Source organism: Erinaceus europaeus, chromosome 4, assembly GCF_950295315.1.
Source record: "Erinaceus europaeus chromosome 4, mEriEur2.1, whole genome shotgun sequence".
Lineage (NCBI taxonomy): Eukaryota > Metazoa > Chordata > Mammalia > Eulipotyphla > Erinaceidae > Erinaceus > Erinaceus europaeus.
The window spans coordinates 56686325-56701962 of NC_080165.1; the positions used below are offsets into that span (position 1 = coordinate 56686325).

The 15638-nt window shown below is 49.4% G+C and overlaps 3 protein-coding genes across 15 annotated transcripts in view; 2 read left to right on the top strand and 1 right to left on the bottom strand.

Moving 5' to 3' along the window:
* The window catches only part of KIFC1 (kinesin family member C1), a 30783-nt gene extending 26031 nt beyond the window's left edge, over positions 1 to 4752 (top strand). For 2 of the 5 annotated variants that reach the window (XM_060189594.1, XM_060189597.1), the window contains exon 12: positions 4477 to 4748. In XM_060189594.1, the coding sequence (XP_060045577.1) occupies positions 4477 to 4521 (45 nt within the window). In that variant the 3' untranslated portion in view covers positions 4522 to 4748. Of the gene's footprint in view, positions 1 to 4476 lie in introns of all 5 variants that reach the window. The other 3 variants (XM_060189596.1, XM_060189598.1, XM_060189595.1) reach the window with 3 other exon arrangements.
* Positions 4753 to 5218: 466 nt separating this feature from the next.
* On the top strand, positions 5219 to 11390 carry PHF1 (PHD finger protein 1). Of its 4 annotated transcripts, none has more exons than XM_016190145.2 (15): positions 5219 to 5787; positions 6729 to 6905; positions 6998 to 7079; positions 7331 to 7426; positions 7816 to 7916; positions 7994 to 8142; positions 8614 to 8709; positions 8871 to 8939; positions 9067 to 9190; positions 9297 to 9364; positions 9520 to 9624; positions 9756 to 9945; positions 10030 to 10124; positions 10401 to 10478; positions 10771 to 11390. In XM_016190145.2, the coding sequence occupies exons 2-15, from the start codon at positions 6747 to 6749 to the stop codon at positions 11057 to 11059; spliced, it is 1701 nt and encodes a 566-aa protein (XP_016045631.1). In that variant the 5' UTR covers positions 5219 to 5787; positions 6729 to 6746; the 3' UTR covers positions 11060 to 11390. The 4 variants fall into 4 exon arrangements, 2 of the variants coding, with proteins under 2 accessions (XP_016045631.1, XP_007527497.1); XM_007527435.3 differs by having other exon boundaries at positions 5223 to 5787; positions 10398 to 10478; XR_009549481.1 differs by lacking the exon at positions 10771 to 11390 and having other exon boundaries at positions 9767 to 9945.
* A 106-nt stretch (positions 11391 to 11496) lies between these two features.
* CUTA (cutA divalent cation tolerance homolog) lies at positions 11497 to 13033 on the bottom strand. Of its 6 annotated transcripts, none has more exons than XM_060189600.1 (7): positions 12925 to 13033; positions 12736 to 12840; positions 12333 to 12541; positions 12100 to 12159; positions 11964 to 12009; positions 11816 to 11865; positions 11497 to 11712 (listed from the first exon to the last, which is right to left on the bottom strand). In XM_060189600.1, exons 2-7 carry the CDS (start codon positions 12826 to 12828, stop codon positions 11589 to 11591), a joined length of 582 nt encoding a protein of 193 aa, XP_060045583.1. In that variant the 5' UTR covers positions 12829 to 12840; positions 12925 to 13033; the 3' UTR covers positions 11497 to 11588. The 6 variants fall into 6 exon arrangements, with proteins under 6 accessions (XP_060045583.1, XP_016045598.1, XP_060045586.1 ...); XM_016190112.2 differs by having other exon boundaries at positions 12787 to 12840; positions 12925 to 13031; XM_060189603.1 differs by having other exon boundaries at positions 12787 to 12838; positions 12922 to 13011.
* Positions 13034 to 15638: the final 2605 nt, after the last annotated feature.

The window sequence follows — 15638 nt, forward strand, 5'->3', positions numbered from 1 at the left end:
TGATAGGTCTATCCCTCCCCCACTCTACCTCCTTTTATAATTTTAGACACAGAAGAGACACAATAGCACTGAACCACCCTTTATGAAGTTTTGTCTGTGCTGTGCATGGGCCTCCTTCTATGTGGTGTTGGGGACTTGAACTTGGCTCTTTGTGCATGACAAAGCATGTGTTCTGCTTTGTGAGCTATTTTCCAACTCATCCAATTTGGGTTTTTTGTTATAGTTGTTTTAAAGATTTTATTGGGGCTGCAGGTGGTAGTGCACTGGGTTAAGTGCACATAGTGCAAAGCATAATCCTGGTTTGAGGCCCTCCCCACCTGCGGGGGGGGGGGGGAGGTCGTTTCTCAAATGGTGAAACAGGTCCCCTTCTCTGTCCTCCCCATTTCTCTCAATTGCTGTCCTGTCCAACAACAATAGTAGCAGCAACAACGACAATAATGGAAATAAGATGGCCACCAGGAGTAGTAGATTCGAGGTGCAGGCACCCAGCCCCAGCAGTAACCCTGGAGGCAAAAACAAAAAAAAAGTTTGGTGTGCAACCTCCGTGTTATCTCCTGGCCTCTGAATCTTTTTTTCTTTCTTTTTTTTTTGGTATTTTACTATGATTTTTACTATTATTATTTATCTTTTCACTTATTCTATTTTTTTTTTTTTGGCAAATACAAGCAATATGCATAAACTTATACCATTATAGAAAAGACATCTCTCTCATACATAATGTTACTCTTTTTTTTTGGCTTAACAATATAGCTCCAAATTTACTTCCCACCGGCACATACAGAAGCCATCCCACTATTTCTAGGTCCTAATATTCTACTATGAGGATACACCAAAATTTACCCACCAGTTCCCTCTATTGGACACTTGGATTGTTTCTTTTTTTCTTTTTATTGAGTCAACCTTTTTTTTTTTTTTTTTTTAAAAAACCACATTATTATTGGATAGAGACAGAGAAATTGAGAGATGGAGAGGGAGAAAGAGAGACACCTACAGCTTTGCTTCACCACTCGTGAAACTTTTCCCCTGCAGGTGGCAAGCAAGGGCTTGAACCTGCATCCTTGCGCAGTATAATATGTGTGCTCAACCACTATGCCACCACCTGGCTCCTGTTTCTATCCTTTTTCTATAACAAAGATATGTTAACTAACCTAGTATGTATGTCATTTTGTATTTATTTATTATTTATTTATTTACTCATCTTGCCTCCAGGGTTATCGCTGGAGCTCGCTGCCAGCACTATGAATCCGCTGCTCCTTGAGGTCATCTTTTCCGCCCCCATTTTTTTTGCTAGGACAGAGAGAAATTGAGAAGGAGGGGAAGATAAATAGGGAGAGAGAAAGATAAGACACCTGCAGACCTGCTTCACCACTTCCGAATCGATCCCCGTACATGTGCGGGGGGAGTCAGGGCTTGAACTGGGATCCTTGCTGCGTGTCCTTGCCCTTCACACTGTGTTCTCAACCAGGTGCACTACTGCCCAGGCCCCACATTTTGTATTTATTTAGTTGTATCTAACTATCTAGGGAGAAATTTCATGAAATAGGGTTATGGATCAAAGAAAATAACTATATATAGGTTTTTCAGAGCACTTCTTTATTTATTGGATAGAGACAGCCATAAATCAAGAGGGAAGGAGGTGATAGAGAGGGAGAGATACTAAGAGACACCTGCAACAGTGCTTCACTACTTGTAAATCTTTCCCTCTGCAGGTGGGGACTGGGGACTTGAATGTGGGTCCTTGCACATTTTAACACATGAGCTCAACCAGGTGCGCCACCAACCAGTCCCATTCAGAGCACTTTAAATAGTATCAACTCAGGCTCCAAATTCCACAAGGGTCAGCTGTAGCCATGGTCTTCAACTCTTAAGGAGATTAAAAAAATTTTTTTATTTGCTATTATAGACTTATGTGTTTATGTTTCCTACATTAAAATTTAATCAGAGTTTCTTTTTTTTTCATTTTTGCCTCAGGGTTATCCCTGGGGTACAGTTCCAGCACTATGAATCTACTGCTCCTGGCAGCCATCTTTTTTCCATTGTTATTGTTGCTGTCGTCGTCGTTGGGTAGGACAGAGAGAAATTGAGAGAGGAAAGGAAGACAGAGGGGAAAAGATAAAGATAGACACCTGCAGACCTGCTTCACCTCCTGCGAAGCGACCCCCCTGCAGGTGGGGGGGAGGTTTGATCTGGGATCCTTACTCTGGTTCTTGGGCTTTGCACCATATGCACTTAACTCAGTGCCTAACACCAGGCTCCCTCATCAGTTTCTCTACTGTCTCCTCTAGTTGATGATAACATCTTTTAAAACTTCTTTTCTTTTTTAAAAATTATTTATGTATTTATTTCCTTTTGTTGCCCTTGTTCTTTATTGTTATAGTTATTATTGATGTTGTTGTTGGATAGGACAGACAGAAATGGAGAGAGGCAGGGAAGACCGGGGGAGAGAAAGATATACCTGCAGACGCCCCTGCAGGTGGGGCGCCCGGGGGCTCTAACCGGGATCCTTATGTGGTCCTTGCTTTGCTCCACCTGTGCTTAACCCGCTGCGCTATCGCCCTACTCCCGTTGATAATATTTTTTCCTCTGGTTTCTTTTTTTTTTTCCTCCCCACTTTTTTTTTAAATTTCTCTTTTGTTGTCCTTGTTTTATTGTTGTAATTATTGTTGTTGTTATTGATGTCATTGTTGGATAGGACAGAGAGAAATACAGTAGGGGAAGACGGGGGAGAGAAAGATAGACACCTGCAGACCTGCTTCACTGCTTGTGAAGCAACGCTTCTTCAGGTGGGGAGCCAGGGACTCGAACCAAGATCCTTACGCAGGTCCTTGCGCTTTGTGCCACCTGTGCTTAACCTTCTGTGCTACCGCTCGACTCCACCCCACTTTTATTGGATAGGACTGAGAGAAATTTAAAGGGGAGGGGAAGATAGGAGGAAAGACACATGCAGACCTTTTTCACCCTTTGTCAAGCGATCTCTCTCCTCCACAGGTGGGGAGGCGGAGGCTGGAACCGGGATCCTTGTGTGGGTCCTCGCACTTTATACTATGTGTGCTTAACCTGATGTGCTACCGCCTGTTCCCTCACTTCCTTTCTTTTCTTTTTCTTTCTTTCTTTCTCTTTTTTTAAAAATATTTATTTCCTTTGTTTTTTATTGTAGTTATTACTGTTGTTATTGATGTCGTTGTTGGATAGGACAGAGAGAAATGGAGAGAGGAGGGGAAGTCAGAGAGGGGGAGAGAAAGATAGACACCTGCAGACCTGTTTTACCGTTTGTGAAGTGACTCTCCTGCAGGTGGGGAACCGGGGGCTCGAACTGGGATTCTTATTCTGGTTCTTGCGCTTTGCGCCACCTGCACTTAACCCACTGTGCTACCGTTCGACTCCTTCTTTCTCTTTCTTTTAAATATTTATTTATTTATTATTGGATAAAGAGATAAATTGAGAGGAGAGAGGGAAAGAGACAGAGAGACACCTGCAGCCCTACTTCACTACTTGTGAAGCTTTCCTTTTGTTGGTGGAGACCAGGGCCTTGAACTTGAGTCCTTGAATTTTTTTCCCTCTGGTTTTTGTATTTATTATTATTGGATAAGATAGAAATTGAGAGAGGAGGGGGAGAGGGGGAGAAAGATACCTGCAGACCTTCACTGCTTGTGAAGTGAATCCACTGCAGGTGGGGAGCCAGGGGCTTGAAACTGGATCCTTAAATAGGTCCTTGCACTTAGTATTATGTGTCCTTAACCCAGTGTGCTACTGCCTGGCCCCCATGTATATCCTTTTTTAAAATATATTTTTGGGAGTTGGGCGGTAGCACAACGGGTTAAGCGCAGGTTGCAAAGCCCAAGGACCGGTGTTAGAATACAGGTTCCGGGCGTCCAGCGGTAGTGCAGCAGGTTAAGCGCACGTGGCGCAAAGCGCAAGAACCGGCATAAGGATTCGGGTTCGAGCCCCCAGCTCTCCACCTGCGGGGGAGTCGCTTCACCTCACTTCCTTTCTTTTCTTTTTCTTTCTCTTTTTTAAAAAATATTTATTCCCTTTGTTTTTTATTGTAGTTATTACTGTTGTTGTTATTGATGTCGTTGTTGGATAGGACAGAGAAATGGAGAGAGGAGGGGAAGCAGGTCTGCAGGTGACTGTCTTTCTCTCCCCACCTCTGTCTTCCCCTCCTCTCTCCATTTCTCTCTGTCCTATCCAATAACGATGACATCAACAATAACAACTACAATGACTTCCCTGCAGGTGGGGAGCTGGAGGCTCTAACCTAGATCCTTACACTGGTTCCTTACACCGGGCCTTAAGCCTTGGGCCATGTGCGCTTAACCCTCTGTCCTACCACCGGATTCCCTTGAACTTACCTTAAATGTCCTTATTTTAGTATTCTCTGTAGGCATCCTTAGTATTGCGGATTAGGAGACAGTTTGCAGAAGATTGTTCTCTTAACCTAATCCTTTCTTTTTGCCCGAACTTTTCCCCCCTCAGGTGAACCAGTGTGTTATTGGTACTGCCCAGGCCAACAGAAAATGAAGATATCCAGATCCTCGGGTGGGGTTGAGGAGGGGTTGGGGAGCTTAGGGAGGCGGGTGGACAGGGGCTGTTAGCTGGGCTTATCAAATAGTTTGTTTTTTTTAAGATTTAAAGTTTTTTTTTTTTTTTAAATAAAGATTATGTGATCAGTTGCCTGAGTAGAGAAACTTTTTCATATCTATGTAACGGTGGGAACTGTACCGATGATCACGTTTTAGCTGGGCGAGGGCAGGTGGTCTGCCTGAGTCTGGGTTGCCTTCAGCTCAGGTGTGCCCACTAGTTGTTATCCGTCGATGCCAGTTATGTTCGCCCTCTGCCACAGTCTGCCCCAGCCCCGGGCCAGTACACGCCTTCAGTGGGTGTAGGGAGGTGGAAGCCCAGCCAAAGCCCGCGCACCCTCCCACAGAAAGGGCTCTTCCCGCCCTTTCCTGGTCTTCCTTTTCAAACCGCCAGGGCTGGCCCGCCCGCCGCCCATTGGCTGGTTCTCGGCGGCGTCAGCGCCCGACTGCTGCCCTCCCGGCCTCTGCACCCGCTCTGGAGGGGAAGCGCGGGACCGGCCGCATGGCGCTGCCCTGAGCACCGGCCGCCGCCCCGCGAAAGAGGGGGTCGGTCCTCCCAGGTGCTGCGCGGGGGAGGGGTCACGCGTGCGCAGAAGAGCGCCCGGGGGCCCCACTTGCCACGGGGAGGGCGGGGGCAAAGGTGGAAGGGGGCGGGGCGTGGGCCTGGGGCGAGTGAATGGGGGGCGGTCCTGGAAGTGACCGGGGTGGGGGGGCGGCTCAAGAATGGGGCGGGGTCGGTTCCCAGCAAAGCGGGGGATTCCCTCCTGCCCGGAGGGCGGGTCTTCCTCCCGGGAAGGGTGCAGGGGAAAGGCCGCGGAGATCCCTCTCCCTGAGTCCCGCGGTTCTCCCGCTGCGGCGGCGGAAAGTCCGCCCCCAGCGCAGCGCCCTCCAGGCCTGTGGGAGGTGAGGGAGGTGGAGCGAGGCGGTGGCTGTCCCCTCCCCTGGCTCCTCCTTCACCCCCGGCCCTCCCCCCAAGCCAGTTTGTCCCTCCCCTCCTTTCCCCCGCCGCCTCCTCCTGCCTCTACCGCTGCTTTGGCTGCTGCGTCATACGCCCTAGAGCCGCCGGGACGGAGGGGCTGGGCCCGGGGACCCCCGGTCTCCGCCTGTACGCCCCCCGACGCCCAGACCTGCCTTCCCCGTGCGGGGGACTCGCCCAGGTCTCCGACGTCTGCCCGCGCCCCGCTCCCAGCGGCCCCAGCTGTCACTGGTAAGGAGGCGGCGGAGGCGCCTGCTGGGGGCAGGGAGCCGGGGGTCGGTGCGCAGGGCGCGGGCGGGAGAGCCTCGCCGCCCCAGTGCCGGGCCGGCTGGGCCAACTCCAGTGCCCGGTGGAGTCGCCGCGGTCAAGGGGAGTAGAGACGGGGACTGGGACACGCCCCCCTCCTGGGGCACTCAGGGAAGTTCTCTAACCTGGGGGCAGGGAGCCCCGAATTTGAGGGTGACCTGACAGCTCGGCACCCGGATGATTGTTCTGAATGAAAAGAGCGGGCCCAGGAAAGCAGCTGTTTCTACTCTGAAAAAGATTTCCGGAAAAATCTCCTAAAACAGAGAACAGAACACTCCAATTATGTTACCTTTAAACAGCAGGTGACAGGAGAAACAGACTGGTCACCTTTGCTTCTGCAACCAGCAATTCTGCTAAAATCTCCAGGCCAGGATATATATACCAGGGGAGTTCTGAAAACCGGGAAACTAAAGAACTAGGTTGGGAAGAGGGGAGGGGTCTAGGGAGAGGAGAGCCAGTTAGGGGTGTTGGAGGAGCTGGAGTCAAGAACCTTATGAGCGGTTCCAAGCAATTTCCTTTGTAAATTTAGAGATATTTTTCTATTTATTTATTTACTTAACTTACTTATTTAGGATAGAAATAAAAATTGAGAGGAAAGGGGGAAGATAGGGAGGGAGAGAGAGAAACCTGGAGCACCATTCCACTTCTTTTCCTTGCAGGTGGGGCCTAGGGCTTGAACCTGGGTCCATGTGCTCTGTAATGTCTCTGCTCAACCAGGTGCACCACTGCCTGGCCCCACCAAGTAATTTCCTATCCAGGTGTCTCAGGGAAACTGGAAGTGCAGTGGTTTGAGTCCTTGGCAGAAAGGCAGAGAAAACTGGAATCGTTTCTCAGGATTAATAATCTCTTATCCCATTTCTGGATAGACACCCCCCCAGGATGCAATGGCACAGCCCCCCCGGCTGAGCCGCTCTGGTGCCCCTTCACTTTGGGACCCTGCTTCATCTGCTACCACCTCAGGCCTCAGGCCTCGGCTTTGGGAGGGTCAAGATGTTCTGGCCAGGTGGACAGATGGGCTCCTATACCTGGGAACCATTAAAAAGGTAAGACATTTAACTTCCGACCTGTCACCTGTTCCCCTTTCCAGTTATTTAGTTCTGCTTCCTATTTCATCCTCTGTGCTCACCCTTTCCAGGTGGACAGTACTCGAGAGGTGTGTCTGGTCCAGTTTGAGGATGACTCCCAGTTTCTGGTTCTATGGAAAGATATTAGCCCTGGTGAGACTCTGGAGACCTAAAAATGTGCATCTGGGGTTACCTGGTTGAGCACAGGATCTGGGTTCAAGCCCCCAGTCCCCAATTATAGGGGGGAAGCATTACAAGTGGTGAAGCAGGGTTGCAGGTGTCTCTATCTTGACCTTCCCTCTCGGCTTCTCTGCCCATATCAAATAAATAATGTGCGTCCATGGAAAACATAAACCTGGTTTAGAGCTTAAGGACAGGTTCTAACACTATGTGTTCCTTCATAGCTGCCCTCCCCGGAGAGGAACTTCTCTGTTGTGTCTGTCGCTCTGAAACTGTGGTTCCTGGGAACCGGCTGGTCAGCTGTGAAAAGTGTCGCCACGGTGAGAGGGCAGGATACTTGACTAGTTCAGCTTGCTCTGGCTTTCCTGGCTCTTCTTTCCAACACTAGCCCTTATGCCACCTGTCATGACCAAAGTCCCCAGTCTACTGCCCCAACCAGGCTTTTCAAGATCAAAGAGAAGCAACCATAGAATGAGGATGTATGTGGTGTAGGCAGAAGGGACTCAAATATATCCTTTTAAAATCATGACCTCGGGCAAATCTCTAAACCTTTAAGATTCTCTGTTTCCTCGGCTGTTGATTCATATACCCAGCCTAGTACCTTGATCTATGGTCAAGGATGAAATGAGATGATCTGTCCTATCCTAATATCTAGCACACACAGGTATGAAATACACTGCCAATACTGTCAACATCTGTCATTATTTAGCTTATCATCAGGACTGCCATGTTCCAAGGGCCCCAGCCCCTGGAGAGGGAGAGGGCACATCCTGGGTCTGCCGCCAGTGCGTCTTTGCCATCGCCACCAAGGTAACCTCCCACCCGCAGCCTACTCCCCAGCCTTGCCTCTCCCCACCCTAAGGTTCCTGCCCAATCTGTCTCTGTAGAGGGGTGGTGCGCTGAAAAAGGGACCCTACGCCCGGGCCATGCTAAGCATGAAGCTCTCTCTGCCATATGGACTAAAGGGACTGGAATGGGACGCTGGACATCTGAGCAACCGGCAGCAGAGCTACTGCTATTGTGGTGGCCCTGGGGAGTGAGTAATGAGGGGCAGGGGTTGAGAAATAAGTGTTGTAGTGACAGGAAATCCCAGGGAATGAGGGAGAAAGAATGGGGTGACTGGATGGTTATTATTATTATTATTTTAAAGATTTTATTTATTAATGAGAAAGATAGGAGAGAGAAAGAACCAGACATCACTCTGGCACATGTGCTGCCAGGGATCAAACTCAGGACCTCATGCTTGAGAGTCCAAAGTCTTATCACTGTGCCACCTCCCGGACCATTGTTATTATTTTTACCAGAGCACTCCACAGCTCCGGCTTTTGGTGGTGCTGGGACTTGAACCTGGGACTTTAGAGTTTCAGACATGAAGGTCTTCTGCCATAATCATTATGCTATCTCCCTGGCCTTGAGTTTTCAAAAGGGGTGGAGGGAAGGTAGTTGATAAAGAGAGTTTGGGCCACTAATGGGTGTCTGGAGGTCACTAGTTCTGTGTTCCCCTTAGGTGGAACCTGAAAATGCTACAGTGTCAGCACTGCCTGCAGTGGTTTCATGAGGCTTGCACCCAATGTCTGAGCAAGCCCCTCCTCTACGGAGACAGGTGAGATAACTGCTCCCTGCCAGTTGCCCTCACCTGTCTGCTCCCATGCACTTTTCTTAGCCTTTGAAACTTTCCTCACCTGTCCTATCCTTGCTTGTGAGTCCTTCATAGCTTGGTGTAGTTTTCCTGTGTGATTTGTGTTCTCTTCTTCTTACATCCAGATTTTATGAATTTGAATGTTGTGTATGCCGGGGAGGCCCGGAGAAGGTCAGGAGGCTACAGCTTCGCTGGTGAGTTGGATTGGGCACGACCTCAGTATAGCTCAACACCAACAGTATTTTACCTTTCATGCCCCAGCTATCTCCCACCTGGCTTTTGTGATACTTCCCTTATCTTGACAACCTGATGTTTCTTTAGGGTGGATGTGGCCCATCTTGTTCTCTATCACCTCAGTGTTTGCTGTAAGAAAAAATACTTTGATTTTGACCGTGAGATACTCCCCTTCACCTCTGAGAATTGGGACAGTTTGCTTCTTGGGGAGGTAAGGGGTACTGCAGCTTTGAACAGGGAGATATGAAGAAAAGGGGAAAGGAGGAATCATTGTTCCCTGATTCTTATTTTCCTTCCCTTCCTCACCTCATCCCCAGCTCTCAGATACACCCAAGGGAGAACGTTCTTCTAAGCTCCTCTCTGCTCTCAACAGCCACAAAGACCGGTGAGTTGGAAGGAAGCTCAGAAAGAACTGGAGATAGGGAAGGAAGCCTGGGAGGAAAGGGCCTTTAACCCATCTGCAAGGTCATCTATGAAGTGGATTGAATGGCATATGAGGGGCTCTTCTCCACAACACTCTCATTTCTCTCCCTACCCCAGTTTCATTTCAGGAAGGGAGATTAAGAAGAGGAAATGCTTATTTGGTCTTCATGCTCGCATCCCTCCCCCTGTGGAGTCCCTTACTGGAGATGGAGACCCAACCAGGTCACTGGTCCAGGGGAGATGGGAGAATCTGCTGGGCATTAATGTGGAGGTGGGGGGGAGGCATATGGGAATGGGGAGGTCTTTGGGGGGTATTCGGGAGGGGGCTGGGGGGATAAGGAGGCCTCTTACAGCTTCCCTTCAGGGCAGGGCCCTGGGGGAGGGGTCTCACGTCCCCCGGGGAAGCGCCGGAGATCGGAGCCAGATGCTGTGAGGAGGAGGCAGAAGGGGAAAATGGAGGAGCTGGGGCCACCCTCAGCAGTGCGCAATCAGCCTGGGCCCGAGGAGCAGAGGGAGCGGGCACGTCTGCAGAGCGCACTGCAGGTACAGGGGCAGGGGGGAGTCAACGGGGTAGATGGTGGTGTGGGAAGGAACGAAGGATTCTCAGTCCTCTGCTCCTTTTTCTAGGCCTCGGTGTCTCCACCATCCCCCAGCCCTAACCAGAGTTACCAGGGCAGCAGCGGCTACAACTTCCGGCCCACAGATGCCCGCTGCCTGCCCAGGTCTGTGCTCCTCCACCCTCCAACCAGATGAACTTCCTTGGAGCCTCTTCCAATTGTCTACATCCTCTTCACTTTCTCATCTAGAATTCTTCCTCTTTCCCTTGGGCACCCAATTCTTGTTTTAGAGGGATTTCTAAAACCCTGGCCCCCTCAATATTTTAGGGATCAAGGCTCCTTTGTGGAAGAGGGCTAGTGTTGGAGCTCTGCCATACTCAGGTGGAGAGGGTTTTATGCCCCTACTTCAGATTGTAACTTCCCCTTTCTCATCCCCAGCAGTCCCATCCGGATGTTTGCTTCCTTTCACCCCTCTGCCAGCACTGCAGGGACCTCTGGGGATGGTGAACCCCCAGACAGGTGAGATTCCACCTCTTAATCTTTCACACTTCTTTTTGTCCATGTCTTTAAGTTTCTTGGTATCTAACCATTTCTTGATTCTTCTGATCCATATGTGATCTCCATTTTTTATTAGTCTTTTAAATTTTTACCAGAGCACTACTCAGCTCAGGCTTATAATGGTGCTCAGGGTGGAACCTGGGACCTCTGGTTACAGGTTCTCTGGTTACAAAGCCTTTGTGTAACTTTGCTATCTCCTCAAGCCTGGTTTGTCTTTATCTGCATGTGGACTCCCAACTGCCTTCTCTTCTAGGTCACCCCTGGAACTTCACATTGGTTTCCCCACAGACATCCCTAAAAGTGCCCCCCACTCGATGACTGCTTCATCTTCCTCAGTCCCAGCTCATTCCCCAGGTCTTCCTAGACGCTCAGCACCCCCTTCCCCTTTGTGCCGTAGTTTGTCTCCTGGGACCGGGGGAGGAGTCCGAGGTGGGGTTGGCTACCTGTCCCGAGGGGACCCTGTTCGTGTCCTTGCTCGGAGAGTACGGCCTGATGGCTCTGTGCAGTACCTGGTTGAGTGGGGAGGTGGGGGTATCTTCTGAACAGCCTCTACCCACCCCATTCACACACAAGGCACTTTCAATACCCTGACCTCTGACCTCACCAACAGCTGGGATGTACCTGGGAAAGTAGGGGGTAGTTCTTCCTACTACCCAGGCTGGAATCCAAGTGAGGGGCTGGGGAAGATACTTCTCTACTCCTTTCATGATTCCTGACTCCTCCCCCTCACCCCATTTCCTTTGATGTTATTTTGTTACAGCTTTTTAAATATTTTTAAAGATTATTTAACCCCTGAGTAAGGAGACTTTGGAGGTGGGGGGGTGATAAAGGATCTTGACTCTGTATGATTGAAATAAAGATAAATAAATCTAACAGTGCTGGGTTATCTTGTAAGATGAAAATGCAGGTACCAGAATCCTACCCAACCAAATTCACATGAGTCTCATGACAACAGGAAAGGCATAAAACCAGACTGGACTAACAGTAGATAGTATTTATTAGTGGGCCAGCCATCACGTAGAAGCCAGACACCATTGGAGTATATGAGGAAAACATGGCAGGGACAGTTCCTCATGGCAAAACTGTGGGATCAGAAACTGACTCAGTAGCCTGGCGCACCCAGTGTAGGTATGGATAGTTCCCCTGCTCCACTGGCAATGCAATCACCTCAGCCACTTCATAAGGGTGCACAGAACTGTGAAAAGGATGGGGAATAGAACACTCAAAAGCTTTACCCAAAGAAGTCCACTTGTCAGTCTAGCCCCACTATACAGTACACACCCTTAACCCTAACTTACCGGACAAAATCTGTCAAAGCTGGAACCAAGGAACTTTGGGTTTTAATCATCTAAGAGCAAAGAAACATGACTGACATGGTTGATTTCAGGATGCCAGGTAAAGGGGTCAGGGAATTGAGGTTAAGTTAGGTGGGGGAATGTTTCTCACCATCAACACCTCACTATCTTCCTCAATCTTTCCTTTCCACTCATAGCTGAAATATACAAGAGCAGGTTGTGAGAGTAGAAAAAGTCTGCCAGTCAGTCCCGAGACTTAAGTTAACCCCCCAATTCTTATGACTCACATGGATGTAATCTGAGGAATCAGGTTGACGCAGGCTGCTAGACGCTTTTCCACCACAGCCCTGGATGTGAAGAGACAGCCCCCACTCAGAAAGCCCCATGACCTGAATTGTACTGGGAGCCCAAACACACTTTCAAAGCATGAACAGGTGGGAAGCAGGAGAAAGGGCATTCTTCTATCCCACCCATGGCTCTCCCTTCATGATCATCCTTAGTTTCACACCGAGGTGCCCACCTAGCAATTTCCTTGGCGACCTTCTCATTGGGGCAGGTGACAAAGGCTGCAGAAATTGAGCCGGGAACATAGCCGGAGCCCAAGGCTGGTGAGGGCTGGGTCGGAGGGCTTCCTGAGGCCATGGACAACAGTGCTCGGGGCAGCAACAGAAGACGGGAGACCACAGGGAGCAGCGCCGGCATCCAAAGAAGCGACAGGAGCAGAGCGGCCTGTGAGGAGGTGCATTCAGTTTCTTCCCAGCTGCACCCCGGGAAACCTTCGCTTGACTACTTAGGCTAACCCCTCCCCCCTTTTGCGGCCTGAAGGAAAACATCACTGAAGGTGGGAGTGAAACTTGGAAAATTAAGGCAACGATTCGGTTTTCCTTCGCTCCTCAGAGGCCAACCTATGGGATTTGGGGTACCCGTAGTGGTCCAGGAGTCGAGGACCGGAAGGGGCGGGGCCGGTCACTCACCCCTCCGCTGAGCAGGATTACGGGAGTTCGTTCCCCCCTCATGCAGTTTAAGCTGTTAGAGGAGGGTTGAAAATCAAAGACCACACGTAATGCCGAGCAGGACCCCTAAATTCATAAAGAACTACCACTTATTACCTGGGGGGGGGAGCAGCCACGTGACAGCAGATACTCGAAAACCGGAACCTCCAGAGCCAGCCAATCCTGGGGCTCACGTGGCCCGGGTTGCCCTGCCTCCGAGAGGGGGCGGGGCGAAGGGGAAGGTAACCAATCGTTATGGGGAGCTGCAGGCATACGCTTAAAGAAACACGCCTACTTCCGTGTAAACCGGAAGCAACCAATGGTAGGCTGAGAAACTGCGCTGCGGAGTTCCAGTGTCACGTGAGGGGATTTGGTTTTTCCCCCCCCCAGGTGACAGTATCTCAATGAGCGCTGCCCAGAAGCCAATAGCTGGCCAGCCTCGCTGGTCACGTGAGGAGAGAACTGGTGCTAGGAGAGGGGTGGTACTTGGAAACCCCCGCAGAGTCGATGCGTCAGGCTGTGGAATCATCACTAAACCCCAGAAGGTGCCTAGTAATAGTCCCAGTGCCCAGTGTTGTTCCCAAGGCTTTGAGGAGTGTGTGTCCAGTGTTGTTCCCAAGGCTTTGAGGAGTGTGTGTGTGTGTGTGTGTGTGTGTGTGTGTGTGTGTGTCCCAAGGCTTTAAGGAGTGTGTGTGTGTATGTGTGTGTGTTCTGAGAAGAGTGATCCTCAGAGGGTGAAGACAGCGCCCCCTGCCATTTTGGTTAGGACTGACAGATGCCTAGGTTTGGGAATGAAGAACGATAATGTGAGAAGCCAGCTGTCCCTGGGTAGGGGGGATGTGATTAAGCAGGTACCGGCAGGGCAAGATGATGGCTAGGAGAGAAAAGACACACTCTGAAAATGGGATAGAAGACTATGACAATGGTGTGGAGGGCACCTCTTCATTCTTAGCTGAAACCCCAAAACTAGAGACAGACTGGTGATTGTGGAGGAGAGATGAGAGCCACTGGGTGGGGATATGGCGAAGACAGCAGGAAGTAGTGGTCCTTCTGTCCCTTCTGTCCTTTTCCTGTTTAACTCTTCCAAAGCTGTTCCACCTCTCAGGTTTGGGTCTCCTTCCCTGAACCCATCCCCATAGGAGCCAGGACCTGCCCTACATAACCTCCCTGGGGCCCAAGCACATCCTGTGACCCAAAAAAGTAGAGGGGCCAGTGATAGGAGGGTTAGGTGAGGCAAGGGAATGGAAAATGGCTCTTGACACCACCACCCCAGTATTATTCTCTGCAAGTTCTGGGGTTCCTGGTCTGCTGGGTGGGTATAATTGGGCATTTCCCAAACTGATACCAAAGTTGTCTCATAACCTCTCTAGGATTAAGATGTCTAAGATCTGTCTGGGTTTGGAGTCTATATCCAAAATGTTGTGTGTGTGTGTGTGTGTGTGTGTGTGTGTGTAGGTATTTAGGTGTGAAGTTAGGCACCAACTTGCATTCCTAGGGACCCAGAGGCTGCGGGTTCAATCTATGACACCATATCATGCCAGAGCTGAGTAGTTCTCTAGTCCTCTCAATCTCTTTCCCTCCTTTCATTCTCATTTCCCCATAATAAGTAAACCATGTGAAATCGGGTGGTAGCGCAGCAGACTAAGGGCACGTGGAGCGAAGCGCAAGGACCCGTGTAAGGATCCCAGTTAGAGCCTCCTGCTCTCCACCTTCAGGGAAGTAGCTTCACATGCGGTGAAGCAGGTCTACAGGTGTCTTATCTTTCTCTCCCCCTCCTCTGTCCATTTCTGTCTGTCCCATCTTACAAAGACGACATCAATAACAACAACCATAATAACTACAACAATAAAAACAAGGGCAACCAAAAGGAAAATAAATAAATATACAAAAAATAAGTAAACCATGCTGCACCTGGTTAAGTGCACACATTACAGTGTGCAAGGACCCAGGTTGAAGCCCTTGGACCCCACCTGCAGAGGGAAAACTTCACAAGTGGTGACATAGGGCTGCAGGTGTCTCTTTCCCTCTCTATCTCCTACTCCCCTCTCAATTTCTGTCTATCCAATAATAAATAAATAAATAAAAGATAAAAAAATAAGAACATCTTTGGATGAAGACACTCCTTTAAAACCTGTACTGTAGCAGCCCCAGAGAGAGGTGGCACAGTGGATAAAAAGCATTGCATCCTGAGCATGAGGTCCAGAGTTCAGTCCCCAGCAGTGCATATGCCAGAGTGCTTTAGTCCTCTCTCCCTCTTTCTCACAAAGAAAAAAACATTTAAAAATTATCTAGGGGGCAGGGCTAGATAATATGGTGGTTTTGTAAACAGACTCATGTCTGAGGCTCTGAAGTCCCAGGTTCAATCCCCAAATACCACCATAAACCAGAGCTAAACAGTGCTCTGTTAAAAGGGAGGGGATGGGTGGTTTGTTTTTTTTTCCCCCCTCTGTTTCTGGGTCCATGATCACACTCAGAGATCTTTCAAACTATTCTTTTTTAGTTTGTGGTTGAGTTTTCCATCTCTGAGCTAAGTGTTGTAATCATCATCCCCCTACCTGAGAATTTCTCTGCCTTTAAGTAATTGGTCTCTAAATCTGTAGTTTTTTTCCTCTGAAATCTAAATCTAGGGTCCATCCTCTAGATCTAAGATATCTAAGAGCTAATGCTATGTCTGGGTTCTTTATGAATCTGGGTCTCATCCTTGCTATAAGTCACAAATCTTGATCCCTAAAATCTGAGCCTAGAGGTTAAGATTTCTGTGGCAATGAAGAAACATTTTGAGACTAGAAACTCAGATTTTGACTTTTAATCCTTGGGAGGAGGTCATCTTTTTT